We start from the raw sequence: 16739 nt of genomic DNA, 5'->3' as shown, positions 1-16739 counted from the left end.
CGTGGCCAGGGACAAGGTGTGTGGGGCTGGTGGCCCTGCTCCGGATGGCAAAGCCGCCCACTGGAACTGAGTCTGCCCCACTCCAGCCCAGTGGGCAGAGGAGAGCATCCTGTGGTGGGACACCCGAGCCCTACGTACAGGCATGCACTAAACAGCTGCACATTCCTCCATCCTTTATAGGAAGCTAAAGCCATAGTTGGAATGAGTGCTGCCCTGAATTGCATTTTTTTTTTTATTGCAATTTAGTAGTCTTTGCCAGGGCAAAGACTTGCAGGCAATGACTTCTTTATATCCTGCAAACTTTGGATGGGATTCAACTCACTTAGCTCTAAAAGGCAAAAGTTAGCATCCTGTCTGAGCTCAGTCGTTAAGCTTGTGTCTGTCTGTAATTTACGGAGAGAGGTGACACTTCCAGAGGGTGACTCACTCCACCCATTGTAGGAATCTGCCTTAAAATGGGATTTTTCATTGCCACTTTCTTCCTTGTGTCCCTCCCTGAGAGAGGACCTAGATGATATAGGTTAGGAGCTTGATTTCTAGACAATTAAAGGTAAATGAGGTGAACACTATCCATTGCATTTTATCATGCCATATATATTTCTGGCAGCCCAACTGCTGCCAGAGCAGCTCAAAGAGCTGCTGCCTCCCACTGTTCTGGGTTGCTTTTCATTTCTTCATGTTCTGGGATTTACTGCTCGTTTGCTGTTCTCTTTTTCTGAGCTTAATGAGTCTTACTCCTCTGTAGGTCTTAAGTAAGTCATTTTCAGTTGCACTGTCTAAAACTACTGCTGGCATTAGAAGGGTGTGAGAGCTGTCAGCTAACCAGCAGCAAACATGACCACACCAACAAACCCAGGAGTGAAGGACTAGGTGTAACAGCTCTTTCCACTAGGTCACAAGAACATGTTTAAAAAAGCACGAGCAACACCTGAATTTAGTGTACCATCTACTGTCAGAGCGCATGATGCCTTTAATCCCCTGTTTGGTTACATACAATTTACCATGAAATTAATATGTGGGAAAATCTTCTATTGAAACAATTAGAGGGGGACAACTGTATGTATAGGAAAATAAACAGTGGTTCAAAATCATCCTCATATAATATTTTCCCATGCAAAGAATCCAAAAAATCTAATTCACAGTTGGTTTAAATACACTTTTTAATGTTGTATGGATGGATTACAAAAGATGAGACAAAGATCTCACTTGCAGAACATAATGTGCTTTTCAGATCATGATTTTTTTCATTAAATTGTTTTCAGTCTCTTTGTCTTCATATCTTTAACAGTGGTTGATTTTTTTTTTTTAATTTAACTTTCAACTTCAGTGTTTTCAACATGATTGAAAATCGTTAAGTATTTGTGTTCCTTTAATTTGTTAGAGATTCTTCTAAATCTCTTCCAGGAATTGGTATTGAGACATTTGTTTTTGCATTTGGCTTGCCAAGTAAAGCAATGAAATTTAATTTAAAAAAAACATACATTCAGAGTTTTGTTCTGCAAATGTGGATTAAAAAAAAAAAAATCTATGTGAAATTCAAAAGAATGTTACAGAAGTATTTCACAGGTTTTCCTATTAAATGGCTATTTAGCTAACCACATATTTAAGAAACCATACTGGAAGCATATTTATGTATTTATTCACGCTTAGAGATTTAATCTTCAAAGTAGCCTCACAGGCCCTGAGGGGTAATTGAATATTTTCTTTAGGCTCATTTTGAAATCCTAACTTAAATTTACAGGGCTTGATGCCTGCATCATTTCATTTTTTCTGCTGATGCCATTCTCTAGTGTCAGAAAGGTTTAAAATGGAAGCAACACTGTGGCTATTTTGACCCATAAATTTACTCTTCTGTCATGAAGGTGCACATTCAGCACTTAAACATATCCCATTTTGTCTCAAGCCTTCGACTGTGAACTTTTGAATCAAGGACCCTCTTTTTGTCCTGTGTGTACTATAGAGTTCATGCTGAAAAATCCTCAAGGCTAACATAAAGCAACAGTCATTATAAAGAGGACAAAGGCACGAAGATATATTAAAAGCTGATAATAGTATTCCCCACATATGGCCAGTGTGCTCTGTTTGCTCTGCCACCTTACCCCATCCTCCTCACTGCTTTTTGCCACAGCCTGCCTACTTATGGGGGACAAAGACTGTGTATTTTATTGCTGAAAGAATGTATTTTAGAGTCAAGGGTCTCTTTGCACCGTATTTGTATAGCCAGTTCTGTTTAAAGAAAAACATCATTGATCCAAGTGCCCTCAGAAGAGCTCATCTATTGTAGCACATTGGGGAATGTCTTAAAAATCACTTCCCGAGTATCTGGTTCACTTGTGCGAGTGTGTGTTGCCTGCTCTGCTACAGTCAGGGGCCCGTGGAACTCACATAAATTCTGATTTTAGTGCAAAAATAAAAAGAAAACAAAAACAAACAAACAAACAAAACCCACAACTGGTGAACAAGTAGAGCAGGACTGGAGATCATGAACAATGATGAACTCGATGATCTTCAAGGTCCCTTCCGACATAAACCGTTCTATGATTCTATGAACAAGAGAGAGAAGGAAGGCAGTGTTGGATGAGTATTCAGCTCTTGGGTCTATAAGCACGCCTATAGGATGCAGGCAGAGATAGCCAAGGTTGCTTTGGAAGAGACCAGAAATAATATAACTACTCAGCATGTCAAGGTAAGGCATGCTGAAGCACTCCTAGCAAAAAGCACATTTAAATAACACAAACAGACTGTTACATTGATACAGCTAATCTGTTTACATGCACAACAAAGAACACTGTCCTTAACACTGACCAGTCAGTTGTGGAGTTTAGTGTGCTAACTGGGGCATCCCAGCACGGCACCATATTGGATTTGGTATAGACAGTAAGATTGTTATAGCACAGATATGTGGGAAACATAACTTGGAAAGTTGCCATTGATACCAATTTTTTTTTTTTTTTTTGCAAGCTCTCTCTAGTAAACAGTAGTGTGTTTCTGTACTCATAACTGCTGCAATGTGTTATTAAATTAATTTAAATTCTGCCATGTGATTGTGGAAAATCTCCTTAGCTTGATGTTGGTGGCAAGAGCAGTAAGACAGAGTTTCGTGGGCAATATTTTGTACTGAAAGTCATACTACTTTCAAACAGAGATTGACAGCCATTACTGCATATTTATGCAAGTGGTAGTAAACTATATATGCAAAAATATCACACTAAGAGTAAATACTTCAGAATCAATGGTGGGTTTTGCTCAGAGTTAGTAAGCAACTTGACACTATGTGTCTATATAGTGATGTTTTTAATTCACTGGAAGATGCAAAATAAATGCAGATATTGAAAGAGAAATTTAGTATCCCATGTTAAGATTTTTGTTCATATTTTAAAAACTTTTTTTTTGGGAACTTCTAGGAGCAAAGTTCATTGGAACTTTTCCCATCCCGGACACCTATAACCCAGATGATGACAAAATCTACTTCTTTTTCCGAGAAATATCACAAGATAGTGGCACATCTGACAAGACAATCCTTTCCCGAGTTGGGAGAGTTTGTAAGGTGAGGATTCTATTTTTTATTCTATTAAAAAAAAAAAAAAGGAGAAAAAACAGAAAAAAAAAGAAAAGTTTGGTTTGTTTCTGTGAAAATCTCATTTTCTTTCAGATCAGAAGGAAATGGTGCTGTTACCCAATGAGCCATCATAGTATTTTTTCTGAACGTAGGTTACTAATGCTGTCCAAAGTTTACTTCTCTGAAAAATAGACTTGATATGGACTGTGTACCACTTTTAGAAAAGCTAATATGCTTATAAATGATAATCCTGCATTTAAATGGTAATGTATTGACCTTCAGATATGCAGCAGTGACCTGCTTTGTTTCACAAGCTTTCAGTGAGAACTGACTTGTAGAAGTGTACACAATGACAAGGTATTGGGGTTTTTGTGGAAAATGCCCACTGCGTGGAGGGTTGTAGAAACCCACCCCTTCACCCTAGCTCAGTACATCATTCCTGGGCATTACTGAGCGCTGGGGTCAGTCATTTGTTTCTGCGCATTCCTGATAATCAGTCGGTTGAAGGGAGGCTAAAAATGTATATAGTTTCTGAGCTACACCCACATCTGCCCGGAGGTTTCCTCCCCTGGGAAGGAGTGCAGTCCTTGACCTGTTGACCAAGAGGAACCAGGCCCTGGGTCTGCTGCAGTGTAAAAAGTTTAATTTGGCTGGTGCCTGACCTCCTTTAAATGATTACTGCCATCACTTTCTCTTTCATTATGCTTGGTTTTGCCCCTTAGGAAAGATTTCTGCCCCTATGGTATTCATAATGCAGACTCAGATTTTCATGAGCTGCACTCTTTTTGAAGAAGCATCTCTGTCAAGGGCAGAAGCCTCCTCAAATGGTAATGAAAAGATAAATCAATTTTTGCATATGAAGACAGCAGTCAGTATAGAGTTTGCTGTTTAACAGCCTGCTGGTTTTGCTAAGGACTTCTTCCCACTGCAGCAGAAGGGTTTATTGACCTCTGTGTTGGGCATACTTTCTATCCACTCCTTTATCCCATAATAATGTAGGAACAGAAACAGTGTAGGTGCCCCCATCCTGTCCTTAAATCTTCAGTGAATCCAGGTACCCAGGAATCATTGGCAAAAGTCAGGAAAATTGGACTTTAAAGTTGTCTTAATATTAGTAAATATAAGCTTTGAGCAAATTTTTATCTCATGTGATGAACTAGATATCAGCAACACCATCACAGCAATCACACAAATAGGTACATTTCTGTGATATTTTGTTCAGATATCTTCATTTACTTGCATTTTCTGAGCAATGTGACTCTGCTGGCAGTGAAAATTGTCTTCTTAAGAAGCTTGAAATTTAGTAAACAAACAAGACTTTGTGATTTGCGGTAGTATGTGTCTAGGAGAAGAGCATCCATTCAGCTAATGGACACACACTGAAAAACAAAGAGTGGACACGTGTGTATGAATATGTAAATCTATGACTGTTCTGCAGTCCAGAAAACTCCTGACAATTGAGATTTCAGTGACCACAGCCATTTCACACTTCTACCCTTGACCTAAAATGCTAAGAAAAAAAAAAAAAACTCATTCATAAATCAGTTCTCTAATAGGTTTTTAGCCAGACGAAAGGATGGATAATCTTTAGTTGGGTATTTCACAGCAGTGTGATTAATGGCAGAATGGAAATGCAAACATATATGATTTGCTGCTAGACATGGCATTTGCTGATTATGAGAAAGCACTTAATGCATTAGGAGAAATTGGTAGACAACATTTTCAAGCCAAGGCACATGAGAGATTATAGTAAACTAAGATATATTAGCTAGAGATCTCCAGCATCCTTTACCTAGAGAAAAAGCAGATAAGATATCATAATGAAAGCAGAAGTATTGTAAGGAAATCCTAATGACCTGCATAATCATACCTCAAATGAGACTGAGTTTGTAGAGTAATCATGTTAAGGGGGGAAAATGTCCTGATTTTGATTTTTAATAGTCAAAGCAAAACAATAGAAACTGATAAGGTGGTTATTATTAATGTTAGTTTTGCGCTGTCTTCTTTATTTATTGAGCACTCCCCGATGGATGAAGAATCCCCCTGAAAATTCAGACTCCTGTTTTTTTGTGTATTTGTCTTGATTATCTGCAAATAAAAAATAGTATAGTGCAAATTATTATAATTAAAATAGAATTATTATGGTTATCTAATATAAATGAAAAGATCATAGAATCATAGAATCATAGGATGGTTTAGGTTGGAAAGGACCTTGAAGATCATCGAGTTCCAACCTCCATGCCATGGGCAGGGACACTTCTGACTAGACCAGGTTGCCCAAGGCCACGTCCAGCCTGGCCTTGAACACCTCCAGGGATGGGGCCTCAACAACCTCTCTGGGCAACCTGTTCCAGTGCCTTACAACCCTCAAAGTAAAAAACTTCTTCCTACTTTTTAATGTAAACCTGCCCTCTTCCAGTTTATATCCATTCCCCCTCGTCCTGTCACTACATGCCTTAGTAAAAAGTCCTTCCCTAGCTCTCCTGTAGGCCCCCTTTAGGTACTGGAAGGCCGCAATAAGATCTCCCCAAAGCCTTCTCTTCTCCAGGCTGAACAGCCCCAGATCTCTCAGGCTCTCAGATGCAGATAGACTCCTCTGTTTGCAGACTAAGATCCTCCTGATCTGTGCTTTGCTATGAAATATCTGCTATGCTTAATTCTCTCTGATATGGGATCAATGTCTTTGGTTGCAACAATCGATAACATAACCATTTCTATTTGCACTGTCTCATTAATGTGACCTCTACTGCATAAAGTTAAGCCTTCATTTTCTTTCCTTAGCAAGCAGAGAATAACCATGGGTGGGAGGAGCCCAGCAACTTTTGAAATAGTTTGCTTGGTGTAAACACAGTTTTCTTCTGCTAGAACTCAATTAGCCTCTACCTCACTGTGCCTTAGGGCTCCTGTGCACTACTGCCAGAGACACATGCTGAAATTAGAATAGGCTTTGTTTTTAATAAGGAGGTTAGTCAATGCAGCCTATTCTTTGGCTAATTTTCAATGGCTTAACAATATGGTCTCTCACTGATCCTCCCCCTTAGGGAAAGTCTCTGGAAAGCATTGCCTTTTCCCAGCTACTTTCAGGCCCAGAGGATTATAATACTCTTGCTGGCAGCTCTTCGCTAAGAGTCAAACAGCTGTCACTTGTCCTGTTCATAAGACCATACTTACCATCTCGAAGCATGTGTTATAATAACACAGCCACTGTAGCACTAAATAGCACTAATTTAGATTTACGTCATCTACATTCTATATATCACCAGGGGATATCGGTATGAATTGGGAGGAAGTGCTTTCAACAATCACTTTCAGAACCAGTTGTGTAATTTATCATGGCAAACAGCATTTCCTATTTTTGGTTTGAGGGAGGCAGAAAAGATATCATTGGCCTATCTGTAACACCTGATACTACTTATGTTATGTTCCTACTTCCATAAAGTATAATCTGTTGGGTTATTTGCTTTCCTTTCAAGTAAGGTCATAAGTAAAAAAACTACTATTAAATATTAGCCAGCTAGATACACATATGTACATGATCGTACAAATCTTAACTTATTAAGAGCATGGACCCACGTGTTTCTGTTTCTAGAAAGACAAGCATAAACTTTTACAGCTACATTTTCTTCAAGCCCTCACTGCTGAACTAGTTTGAATCAGCTAAAGGCACGACACAGTCATCAGACACTGAGACAGATTTTGAAAAAAAAATTACAGCATCCATACACTGTGCCTTCTGCAGTCAAGTAAGAAGTCATCTATATTTTTATATACATACCCACCACAAAATGATGACAGAATTGCAGTTCTATTTAAGGACAACTTCACATATGCACAAATACAGCCCCAGAAAAGATGTAGGTTTCCCTCCTATTTTCCCCACTCAAATAAAGTGAGAAATGAAAATCCTAACTTACAGGAGCACACAGAAAGGTTTTGGAGAGGGGGGAAGGCTGTTGGGGGTTTTATTTGTTTGTTTTCTATACAGAAACACATTTTTTTCATAGTTACAACCTCATTCTATTGGAATGGAGTGGAAATTAGCCAAAAGCAGTAGTCTCTCCGCTACAGTATGAAAATCCTGTTTATTATTACAGTGGTTTGCATTTGCTGTGTTAGAAGCTTCCCTTTAACGGTTTTGGTGATGTATTGCAAAAGTTACGGCATGCAGTCTTAAAGACTGATTTCCAAGACCTCAACTGCCAAGAAATCAGACTTCAGCCCCTGATGCTTTCCCATGTTTCCCAAAGTGTTCGGTATCCAGAAGAGGCCTTTGTTCTAGTGGGAACAAGTGAGCTCTTTGTCTCTTATTTTGGTATGCCATTCCACCCTTCTATATACCACGCTGTACCTGGGGACGAGAATATAGCAATTAGGCACAGCCCTCTTGGTTAAACTGCACTTTCTAAACACACTGGAATGTAATCATTTTAAGAGCTCCTAAGTCAAGAGCCCAGGACACACCCTGCATTCCACCTTTGGGTAACATGATTTATTTCCAAAGCCATGAGCATAAGCGGAGTTCAAGGCTACGACCTCACCTCCCGTCTGGTGCTTTAAGGCAGTTTGTATTCCCGGAATGGCAGGAGGGAGCTATTTCTCCGTGACTCCATGTCCAGGGTCTCTGGTGGGCTCTGCCATGGGGCTGCTTATGTGTAAAAGTGAGGAGGTGTTTTTCTTATCCTGGAAATAGTCTAGCCATGCCTTTACTGTGACTAGGGATAACTGGGTCATTAACATTCTTTGTGTTTCTATATTGTGTAATGCATCACTGTGTAGATAATTGATCTATCTCCAAAAACATTTGAGTTGTCCGCATAGCGTAATGCTTTACTGTTCAGCCGTATTAACTTGGGTCCCGGAAGCGAAATAGCCATGTTAACATGTTCTCAGCAGGGCTAATTAGTCTGGGCTCGGAGCCATGCTCGTGCAGTTATCCTGCTTCCAGTTCTGGAGGCAACTCATTCCAGACGAGATTTAACTTACTGCGTATTACATGCTTACGTACTCTCTTTGTCACCATAATATTGCCTAGCCACAATGCTAACCATGGATAATGGGGGTTTTTTTCTGTTTTTTTTTTCCTGTGGTTTTTTTTTTTCCTATTTCTCAATGATAATGATTAAATCCAGTTCAAAAATATCTCTAGAAAAAAATTTGGCCCTCATTTGCCCATTGAACGTCTCAGCAGCAGTGGGTCTTTCAGCAGCCAGCTCCTCTTGGACTTCCAAATTTGATATTTGAATATTATGTGCCATTTGAAAGTTTTCAAATTATGTAGAAAAGCAGATGCTCATCAAGATGATTTCATTTTAAGGGCTGATGTGTTGGCTACAGGCCAGTTCCATATAATATCTGCTTCTAACTGTGATGAATTAAGAGACATAACATCAGGCTTTGTCAGGTCTTTTGGTCCAGCTTTCCTTATTGGCAAGAATACAGGCATGAGTATAGGATGTTTTGTATATTTTTGTCCCTCATGGGTGTGTTTCAACAATATAATTGGTGTTTTTTTGAGGGGGGAAATCATGATTTGCAGATGAAGCAAAAATATGTAAGTTATGCTTATGTATAAAGAGGTGTGACTGAATTTTACTGAGCCTCAGGGAAAATGAAAAAGAAATTGCAGTGTCAAGATAGAGCTTTAAAAACTGGATTATGGAAATGCAGCTGCACAGTCTCTGAAGCAAACTCTGGAAATCATCCTGGTTGCCAGAGAGACTCATTGCAGAAGAGACACTTGTCAGTAACCCACTGGCTTGGAAGTTAGAAGCCTGCAGAGTTAATTGGAGTGGAGTTCCTATGTCTAATCCAAAGTTCCTGACTTCATAGTGCTTTGATTCAGATGTTTAAATATCTCTAAGAGTAGTAAATAATGACTTTGTGATTTTGGAAATTTTCTGATGTGATAAAATTAGCTTCCTGGGTTTTTACCTATAAGTACATTTAATATGAAAATGTACCACAGTTTACAGTTAAGGCTTTGCTGTTGTTGACTGAGTACATGGTTGTAAATGCAGATGTTTCAGGATGCTAAATTCTAGAGGTCTCTGTAAGACGTTGACCTATCTTTATTTTTCAGTCTCATGCTTTTCCAACTCTCAACCTGTGGTTGTCAGTGCTGTGATCACACTGTCCCACACTTGTATGTATCCAAGCGAGGAAAGTCATTGTTGGGCATTCACTTCAATCAATAAAGGCAGATGATTGTTCTTTAGAGGAAGACTCCTTCCATCTTCAACCCAAATCACTCTTTGAAGAACATATTCTCCACTGACTATAAAGGGACCTTTGCCCTACTGGGTCCCTGGAATGTGAAATTCAAGACATTCTTATTTAAGAACGTGAAATTCTGAATGGCAAATTCAGAAAGAAAACAGCGTATCCTGGTGCTACATCTCACACAGCTTCAGTTTCACAATGCTCTCAATGCATTCAAATCATATAAATTCTGATCTCCTATTTGACATTAATTGCATGATCCATCTAGTCACTTGACTTGCTTCTGCCTTCACGATCAAGAATGCTACATTTCATTATCTGAAGGTTTTATTCTTTGTTTTTATTTTTTCTGGCTTTTTATATGCTTTTTACGTATTTATATCATATAATTTATATTAAGTATACATGGAAGTTTAGATGAGAGACAGGTAAAGGCAAGTCAAACACACTGGAATAAACCATGAACAGTTTATGCTCAAAATTTAAGGTAGATTTTCCTGAGAATTCCTTAACATATTTTATTAGTTCAACCATCACCTTTGCTCACTTCAAATTTCCATTGAAGTTGGAGAGAAGAGCCTAATGATGGATATAGTAGAGTACATCTACTTTGTGGCAGCCTTTGAGCAGTTTTGGGGAATGCTCCTAATGCTAACAAACCTGTCGGAGGTAGTCTTAGCAGTCTCACTGTATGTTCTTGCAGTGAAATGGTGCTTAATTTTATCATTTTGTTTGTCCCAAAGCATGTTTAAACTTGCTGTTGTTGTCTCCCTGTCTTTACCTGAGCCTCTAAGTTTCTGGCTTTTGTTTTTTTTCATGGTATTCTTTTAGTAACAGTCCAGAATTTTTCTTTGCTATATATTTAGATTTTCCAGTTTGGATCCCATCCAAAGATAATTCAGTAGAAACATCTGGGTGTGATATTTAAATACTTTCCAAAATAAAAATCAGTATTTTTTATAGTGAACCAAACAGTTATGCATGCTTAATGCGAGTACATTGCCATTCTGAATGAAATAACAATAAATCTGCTTGAGGAGCAGGAACTCACAGCTAAAGCACTGTTTCTCTCACTCATAGCTCAGACAGAGGGTTTTTCCACAGTAGATGTGGCCTACAGTCTTGTAGTTTTTGCTATGGTTGTGATAAGGACCTTCTTTCCTGTTGTCTTAATGAGTAGAAATATGTGAATGCCCAGAGTAGCATCCTCACCCATAGGTATCACATCAGCTTTCCAATGACATTGGGTCATCTTGCCATACATTCAACTCTTAAGCTTCATTCTGGTTTCATGCCAAAGGCTTCCCTGGTTCAGTCCTGCCAGGTATTTTCTCATTTCAGCCAAGGAAGCCAAAAGCAGATTTGACACTAGCTATGATACTCCTGCATGCCGCTGACTGTAGAGATGTGTGTCTCTCCTGCCTAATCCTGCTGTCTAGGTAGGCAAGGGCATGGGTTGAGACAAAAGTTTAGCTTCTCTGTTTGTTTTGGTTTTGAGATCTGTATTTGACCGCAGTTGTGCAATCAACTTTGGATGTGCACAGAACTCAATGAATGATTTGATCCATAGGCTAGATACAATCTTAGTCTGTAGAAGACACTACTTAGCCTCTTCAACTCCTTTTGCAACCAGCTGTGTAGTTTACACTAAGGGAATGAAGCCAGCCAGTACAGAGCAGTGACAGATTAGGAGATCAGTAAATACACTGCACTGATGATGAGAACCCTTCAGTCTTAGTGCCTGACATGATGGCTCTGTCTCAGGATGGGGAAAATAAGCAGGGAGCCCAGACAAGCTGTACATTAGGTTCTGGACTGTAATGGATAATGATTTCAGAAAGGTGTTCAGAAATGGCAAGTCCTAGGGACCAAAAAGCAGTCTGGGGTTTTGCACATCTGTACTCTCGACTATGAGTTTTCTGTTTCAAGTGGTAACGGTTTTGAGCTCTCAAGAAAGATGTGAAAAATGATCATAGAAGGATTATCTGACAACAGGTTTGCCTAGGGGAAAGCTCAATGTCCAAGCCCAAGAAACCTAGAGGAACTTCTGATTATGCTTCTGGAGGAAATAAAGGGTGTGCAGCCTGCACTCTGGTGGTCTGAGGAGCACTGTAGAGATACCAGGCTGATATATCACCCTGGAAATCAGGAGGGCTGAGTTTATTCCAGCCTTTCTTGTTGAAGTGATGTGCAACTCTGCACAGTTCCTATCAGGTGTCTGTGTGTGTTTGCACCTTCAGTTCTGTTGTCTAATTATGTGCAAATGAAACAGCAGTGGCAGAGACCTTGCAAGGCACAGCCCATAGGCTGAAGAAATGCATCGTTCTGCCAGGCTAGACTTGATAACGGACATCGCTGTGAGTGAGCGAGTGGTACATGAGGCTGAGTCCCACTCAAATCCCTATCTTTCATCAACTCCTTCACGCACCAGAACTATTATATGCTAGCAATATCTGCAGTGGCCAGAGGGGTTCGTGCCATCTTACAGAAGCATTATGCAATACTATAATAAGAAGCTTTCCCCATGAAAGGTTTTATAATCTCACAGAAACAGCAGAATTACTAAGCAGTCACAACTCTCACTGTCAGATGGGGACTGCAGACACAGAGGTGAACTGACTTTCCCAAGTTTACTCAAAGTGTCCATAACACAGCAGTCAAAGATCTAAAATTGCATGTCTCCTTTCTCTTATTTATATCGCAAGTGTATTTTTATTCTCTCTCAAGTCACGCTTCATGTGTTGCTTGATGTTTTTGCATCTGACACATAGCCTGCTGAAATCCTGGGAGGAATCTTCCGTCTCACATCAGTATGATTTGGGCAAGAAATTTTGAACCTGAATTCCTGAAGGAGGAAATCTTACTTTCCTGTGTTAGGTCAGTACCTAACAGAGCTGGGTAGGGCCAGAATGAACAAAGTAAAATGAAATAATTAAAAAAAAAAAAAAAAGACTATGAATTTGAAGACAGAAGTCCAAAGAAGATTGTTGGCTGTTTCTCCATTTATAAAATCTACTAGAAGGATTTTTTTTTCCCATAATGTAAGCCTTTGCCGCAGGGTATGCCGTTTGTTTCTGGTGGCTTTGTAACGTAGCTAGGCTTCACACAAGAGAAAGGCTCCAGGGCCTTTTGCAGTTTCAGCACTTTTCCCCTCTGTTCTCCAACATTTACTTTTATTCAGGCCAGGAATTCACTTTGGATAGTCCTTCTGCACATCTTGCCACTGGCTCTAATTAATAACCTGCTTCTAGAAATTCCACTCATTGTCTTTTTCTTTTTTTTTTTTTTTTTTCTTTATTTAAGATGCTGTTCAGGATAATTACTGTCTTTAAAGTTTTATGAATCATAGTGTTTGACATCTTTGATGTTGATTGATTTCCAGAAAAATGCACTTTTTGTTCTAATGTTCAATTTGTCACTGTTACTTACAAACAAGAGATTTAAGACCCCAAAGATGCAGATGTTCTTTAGTGTTGTTGCCATCTGTTTTCCTGCCTACTGGATTCTAAGACTAACCTTTGTGCATTTTAATGAAGCGAAATTTATATCATATATAAGATACAGTAGAATAGAAAATAGATACAACAGAAAATATTTAATATAAGTTGATTTTTAAATCACGTGTTCATAGAATGATATTTTTATTTATTTCCATGATAAATTTGTCTTTAACTAGAGGGTTTGAAAAACCTGCTGTTTTGCTCAGTTGTACATAAATCGCAGATCAGAAAACTGAGATTTCCGTGGAAGTGTCCTAAGAAATGTGTATGATATGACCTTAATTTACTTCACAAATTTTGCATTGTGGCATTTACACAGCATTCTTCCTGGATGTCAGAAAGCCATACACTTACTTGCACTCATTGAAATTGTACATCACATATTTGAATTCTTGATGTAGTTTGGCAGAAACCTGATTTTTCCCTCTGAATTATTTTTTAGAACCAGTTTATTGAAAAGGGCTGATATTCTAGGATTTCTGTAAAATAAAAGCCTGTCTGATTCATTGAAGTCCTATTGGATTACTTACCCATTTATCTACATAATTTCTGTGTTTAAATCTTTGTGATATTTTTTGGTAGTATTTCCTCAACAGGTGACAGATTGAACTGCCCACCTTCTAGTTGGCAATTATTTAAATCTCTAACTCAGGAAAACACAAGTAACCAAGATTTTACAGGCACTTCTTTCTGTTAAAAAGAATGTATTTCAGGCGGAAGCGTTGGTATCTGTTACAGCTTGTGAGATTACAAAGCAGTAAGTGCTAATTAGACCTTTATTTGTGTTCAAAAAGAAATATGCAGTCCTAAGTGCCTTCATCTGCACTCTAACAAAGTTTATAGTAAACGCTGCTAATCCAGTGCGCTTAGAAGTGATATTTTCGGAGATAAGATTTCAGATACTCATGGCTGCTCATCTGTTACAAGTAGATTAGCCATATTTTTGGAATGTAAGGCTTGCTCATGCTGCATTCCCCTTCTCACAGCAGTTAAATTTATCTTGTCTTCATGTCTCATCTCCCTGAAATATTTAGCGTTCTTTGTCTTCAGTATAGTATCTCTTGTCTGAAGTCATTTTAGTACCTCCAGTTTACCACACACTCCTGCAGGGTTGAGGCAAATCCTCGCTTGGTGTCAATCAGTCGAGCTGTCTTCTTAGGACTTTAAGTCTGTGTAGAATCCTTATTTCTGTTTACCTACGCACTGACTGGCCTTTTCTTTGATGATTTTCTCTCTTCCATCCATTTTTTCTAATCCACCGACTACCCAGCCTGCCCACCCATATGTCTTATTATATTAATTCACACTCTACATCCAGCTCACAGCATTTGAGCACATCAGGGACTCATTTCAGACAGATATTCTTAAATATTTTTTTACACAAAAGAGACTGTCTTCTTTTTGTAGCAACCCAGTCTCAAAAAGGTTTTGGGCCATTATGTGCTTTGCCCAGCCTCTCAGAGGCCAATAATCATGATCTATGATGGTCCAAGGAATCTGCAACAGAGTAGGCAGGTATGATGCAAAGCTGATGAGTTCATGCCTGAAGGAAAGGAGAATAATTGCATGTTCTCCAGCCCCGGAAGCCTCAAGACATGTCAAAGACTGACCTAATAATGCACCAAAAAAATAGTGTTAGGAAGGAAGGGGTGCACTTTCTTCAAAAAGTGGAGATTTCCAGAGCTTAATAAGACAATCACTACTTGACAATCCAGGAGCAAAGATATGCCTATACTATTTACAGGTTTTGAACCACCTTGGCCTGAGCAAAGCTAATTCTACCTGTAGATAAAATCATCATGGCCTGTGTCAAATCCTGTGCTTCCTCAGTCAGTGAATCCTGGGCACATAGTGGGAAAGCAAAGACGCTACATTATTCAGAGATGACATAAAGAATGGAAGAGTATTATGTGGCTGCTAAAAAAAAAAAAAACAAAACCACACAAAAAAACCCCCAAAAAAACCCACAAACAAACCAAAACAAACAACCCCCCCCAAACAAAAAAATCCTCCTAACAAAATGTACATTTTGTTTCATTCAACCACGTCAGTAGGAAGAAGTATGGTGGAGGGTATGTCAGCATATTAGATGTGCAACTGTCTAAATCACTGAGAGGTTTTTTCAGTCTGCATTTCTGCACCATAAATTTTTCACTGTCCAGCCTCAGAAGGACTCGGTAGATGATGGAGTCCCGGCTTGTCATTGAATTCCCCTGGCTCTTTTATAAACTTTACAGTGTTATTGGCAACTTCTGGGTATGTGAGGCAGACCTAGTGAATGTCTGTTCTAATGTCTCTTAAATTGAAGTAATATGGTTAATATTCTGTTCTGGCTTGAGAGTGAGGAAATATGGATAAATCTTAAATCCAATGGAATCTTATACTTTAAAGTACATAGCACTTGCTAACACTGCTTCCTTTGAGCACAGTATTTGGTTCACACTACTCTTTAGGAACTCAGTAGACCCCCTGATATGTTTAAAATAAGCATTTGCGAAAATGCTCTGTTGGATCTTGACTTAAGGGTGGTAAAACGCAAGTACATATTTTCCCATCTCTTGCAGAAGCTGAACACCTACAATGACAGGAGCAGGAGTTAGACAAGGGTGATTGTTCCATTCCAGCCCCACCATATCGCTTTCTCTGCCCTTTCTGATCCTAGCCAGGCAGTTAGAGACGTCTCGGGGTCCTGTGATGCTACATCACATCCACAAGAAATCAAAGTGGAAGCCCTGCAACGTGAGAATTGCTTAGCTAATCCAAATTGCCAGAGGAAGGAAAAGCTTAATGCTTCTTGCTTTTTAAGATTCTTTGTTGTATCTTTGTAATTGTTTGGTTTTAATTATGCCACAGAGTTTATCTGCCATGCCTTTGAACAGAACACACACATGCAGAGCTTCTTTTTCCTATTGGCTTCAGGCTGCTAATTTTGACACCTTTGTAATAAATCTGTTGGCTAGATGCAAAGCTTCAGGCTTGGCAGGACCTCAGGAAATCAAAAGAGGAGGTAGCAATTCTTGTAAGAACAGGAGTTCCAAAGGCGACAGATTAACAGGAATCATTTCCAACTGAGCTAACCTATTTAAAAGTAGCAAGTACATGAAAAGGGAAAACAGTTAAGAGTGTATTACCAGAGAAGTGTTAGTCCTTGTGAAGTGAATTTCAGCACTTAAAACCATCTTTCTGAATGCCTGTAACACTTACGATACAGCCCTGAAGGGCCAAATACAATCTATGGAAATACCACATAATTTCCACCACCCAGTGTTTCCTACTGGCTGGTGCTATACTTTCAGAGTTGCAAAGCCAATTAACAAAATAAGTCATTTCTCCAAAGGAGGGAATGAATACTTATGACCAAATTTGTGGTGCTTACATTTACAGCACAGATCCCTTAAGCTTCAGAGTTTATAAATGAAAATAAGTAGGCACCTTCATGGGGCAATTCCAAACCTACAGCT

The 16739-nt window shown here is 39.1% G+C and overlaps 1 protein-coding gene across 1 annotated transcript in view; it reads left to right on the top strand.

Annotated features, from left to right (window-relative positions):
* The window catches only part of SEMA3D (sema domain, immunoglobulin domain (Ig), short basic domain, secreted, (semaphorin) 3D), a 98890-nt gene that overhangs the window by 44237 nt on the left and 37914 nt on the right, over window positions 1–16739 (top strand). Inside the window, exon 7 of the mRNA XM_009882931.1 lies at window positions 3405–3547. Coding sequence (XP_009881233.1) covers window positions 3405–3547 — 143 coding nt within the window. The remainder of the gene's footprint in view (window positions 1–3404; window positions 3548–16739) is intronic.

This window comes from Charadrius vociferus, unplaced genomic scaffold, assembly GCF_000708025.1.
Source record: "Charadrius vociferus isolate BGI_N301 unplaced genomic scaffold, ASM70802v2 scaffold32, whole genome shotgun sequence".
Classification (NCBI taxonomy): domain Eukaryota; kingdom Metazoa; phylum Chordata; class Aves; order Charadriiformes; family Charadriidae; genus Charadrius; species Charadrius vociferus.
Note: the sequence above shows the minus strand (reverse complement) of the source record. Positions and strands in the feature narration are given on the sequence as shown.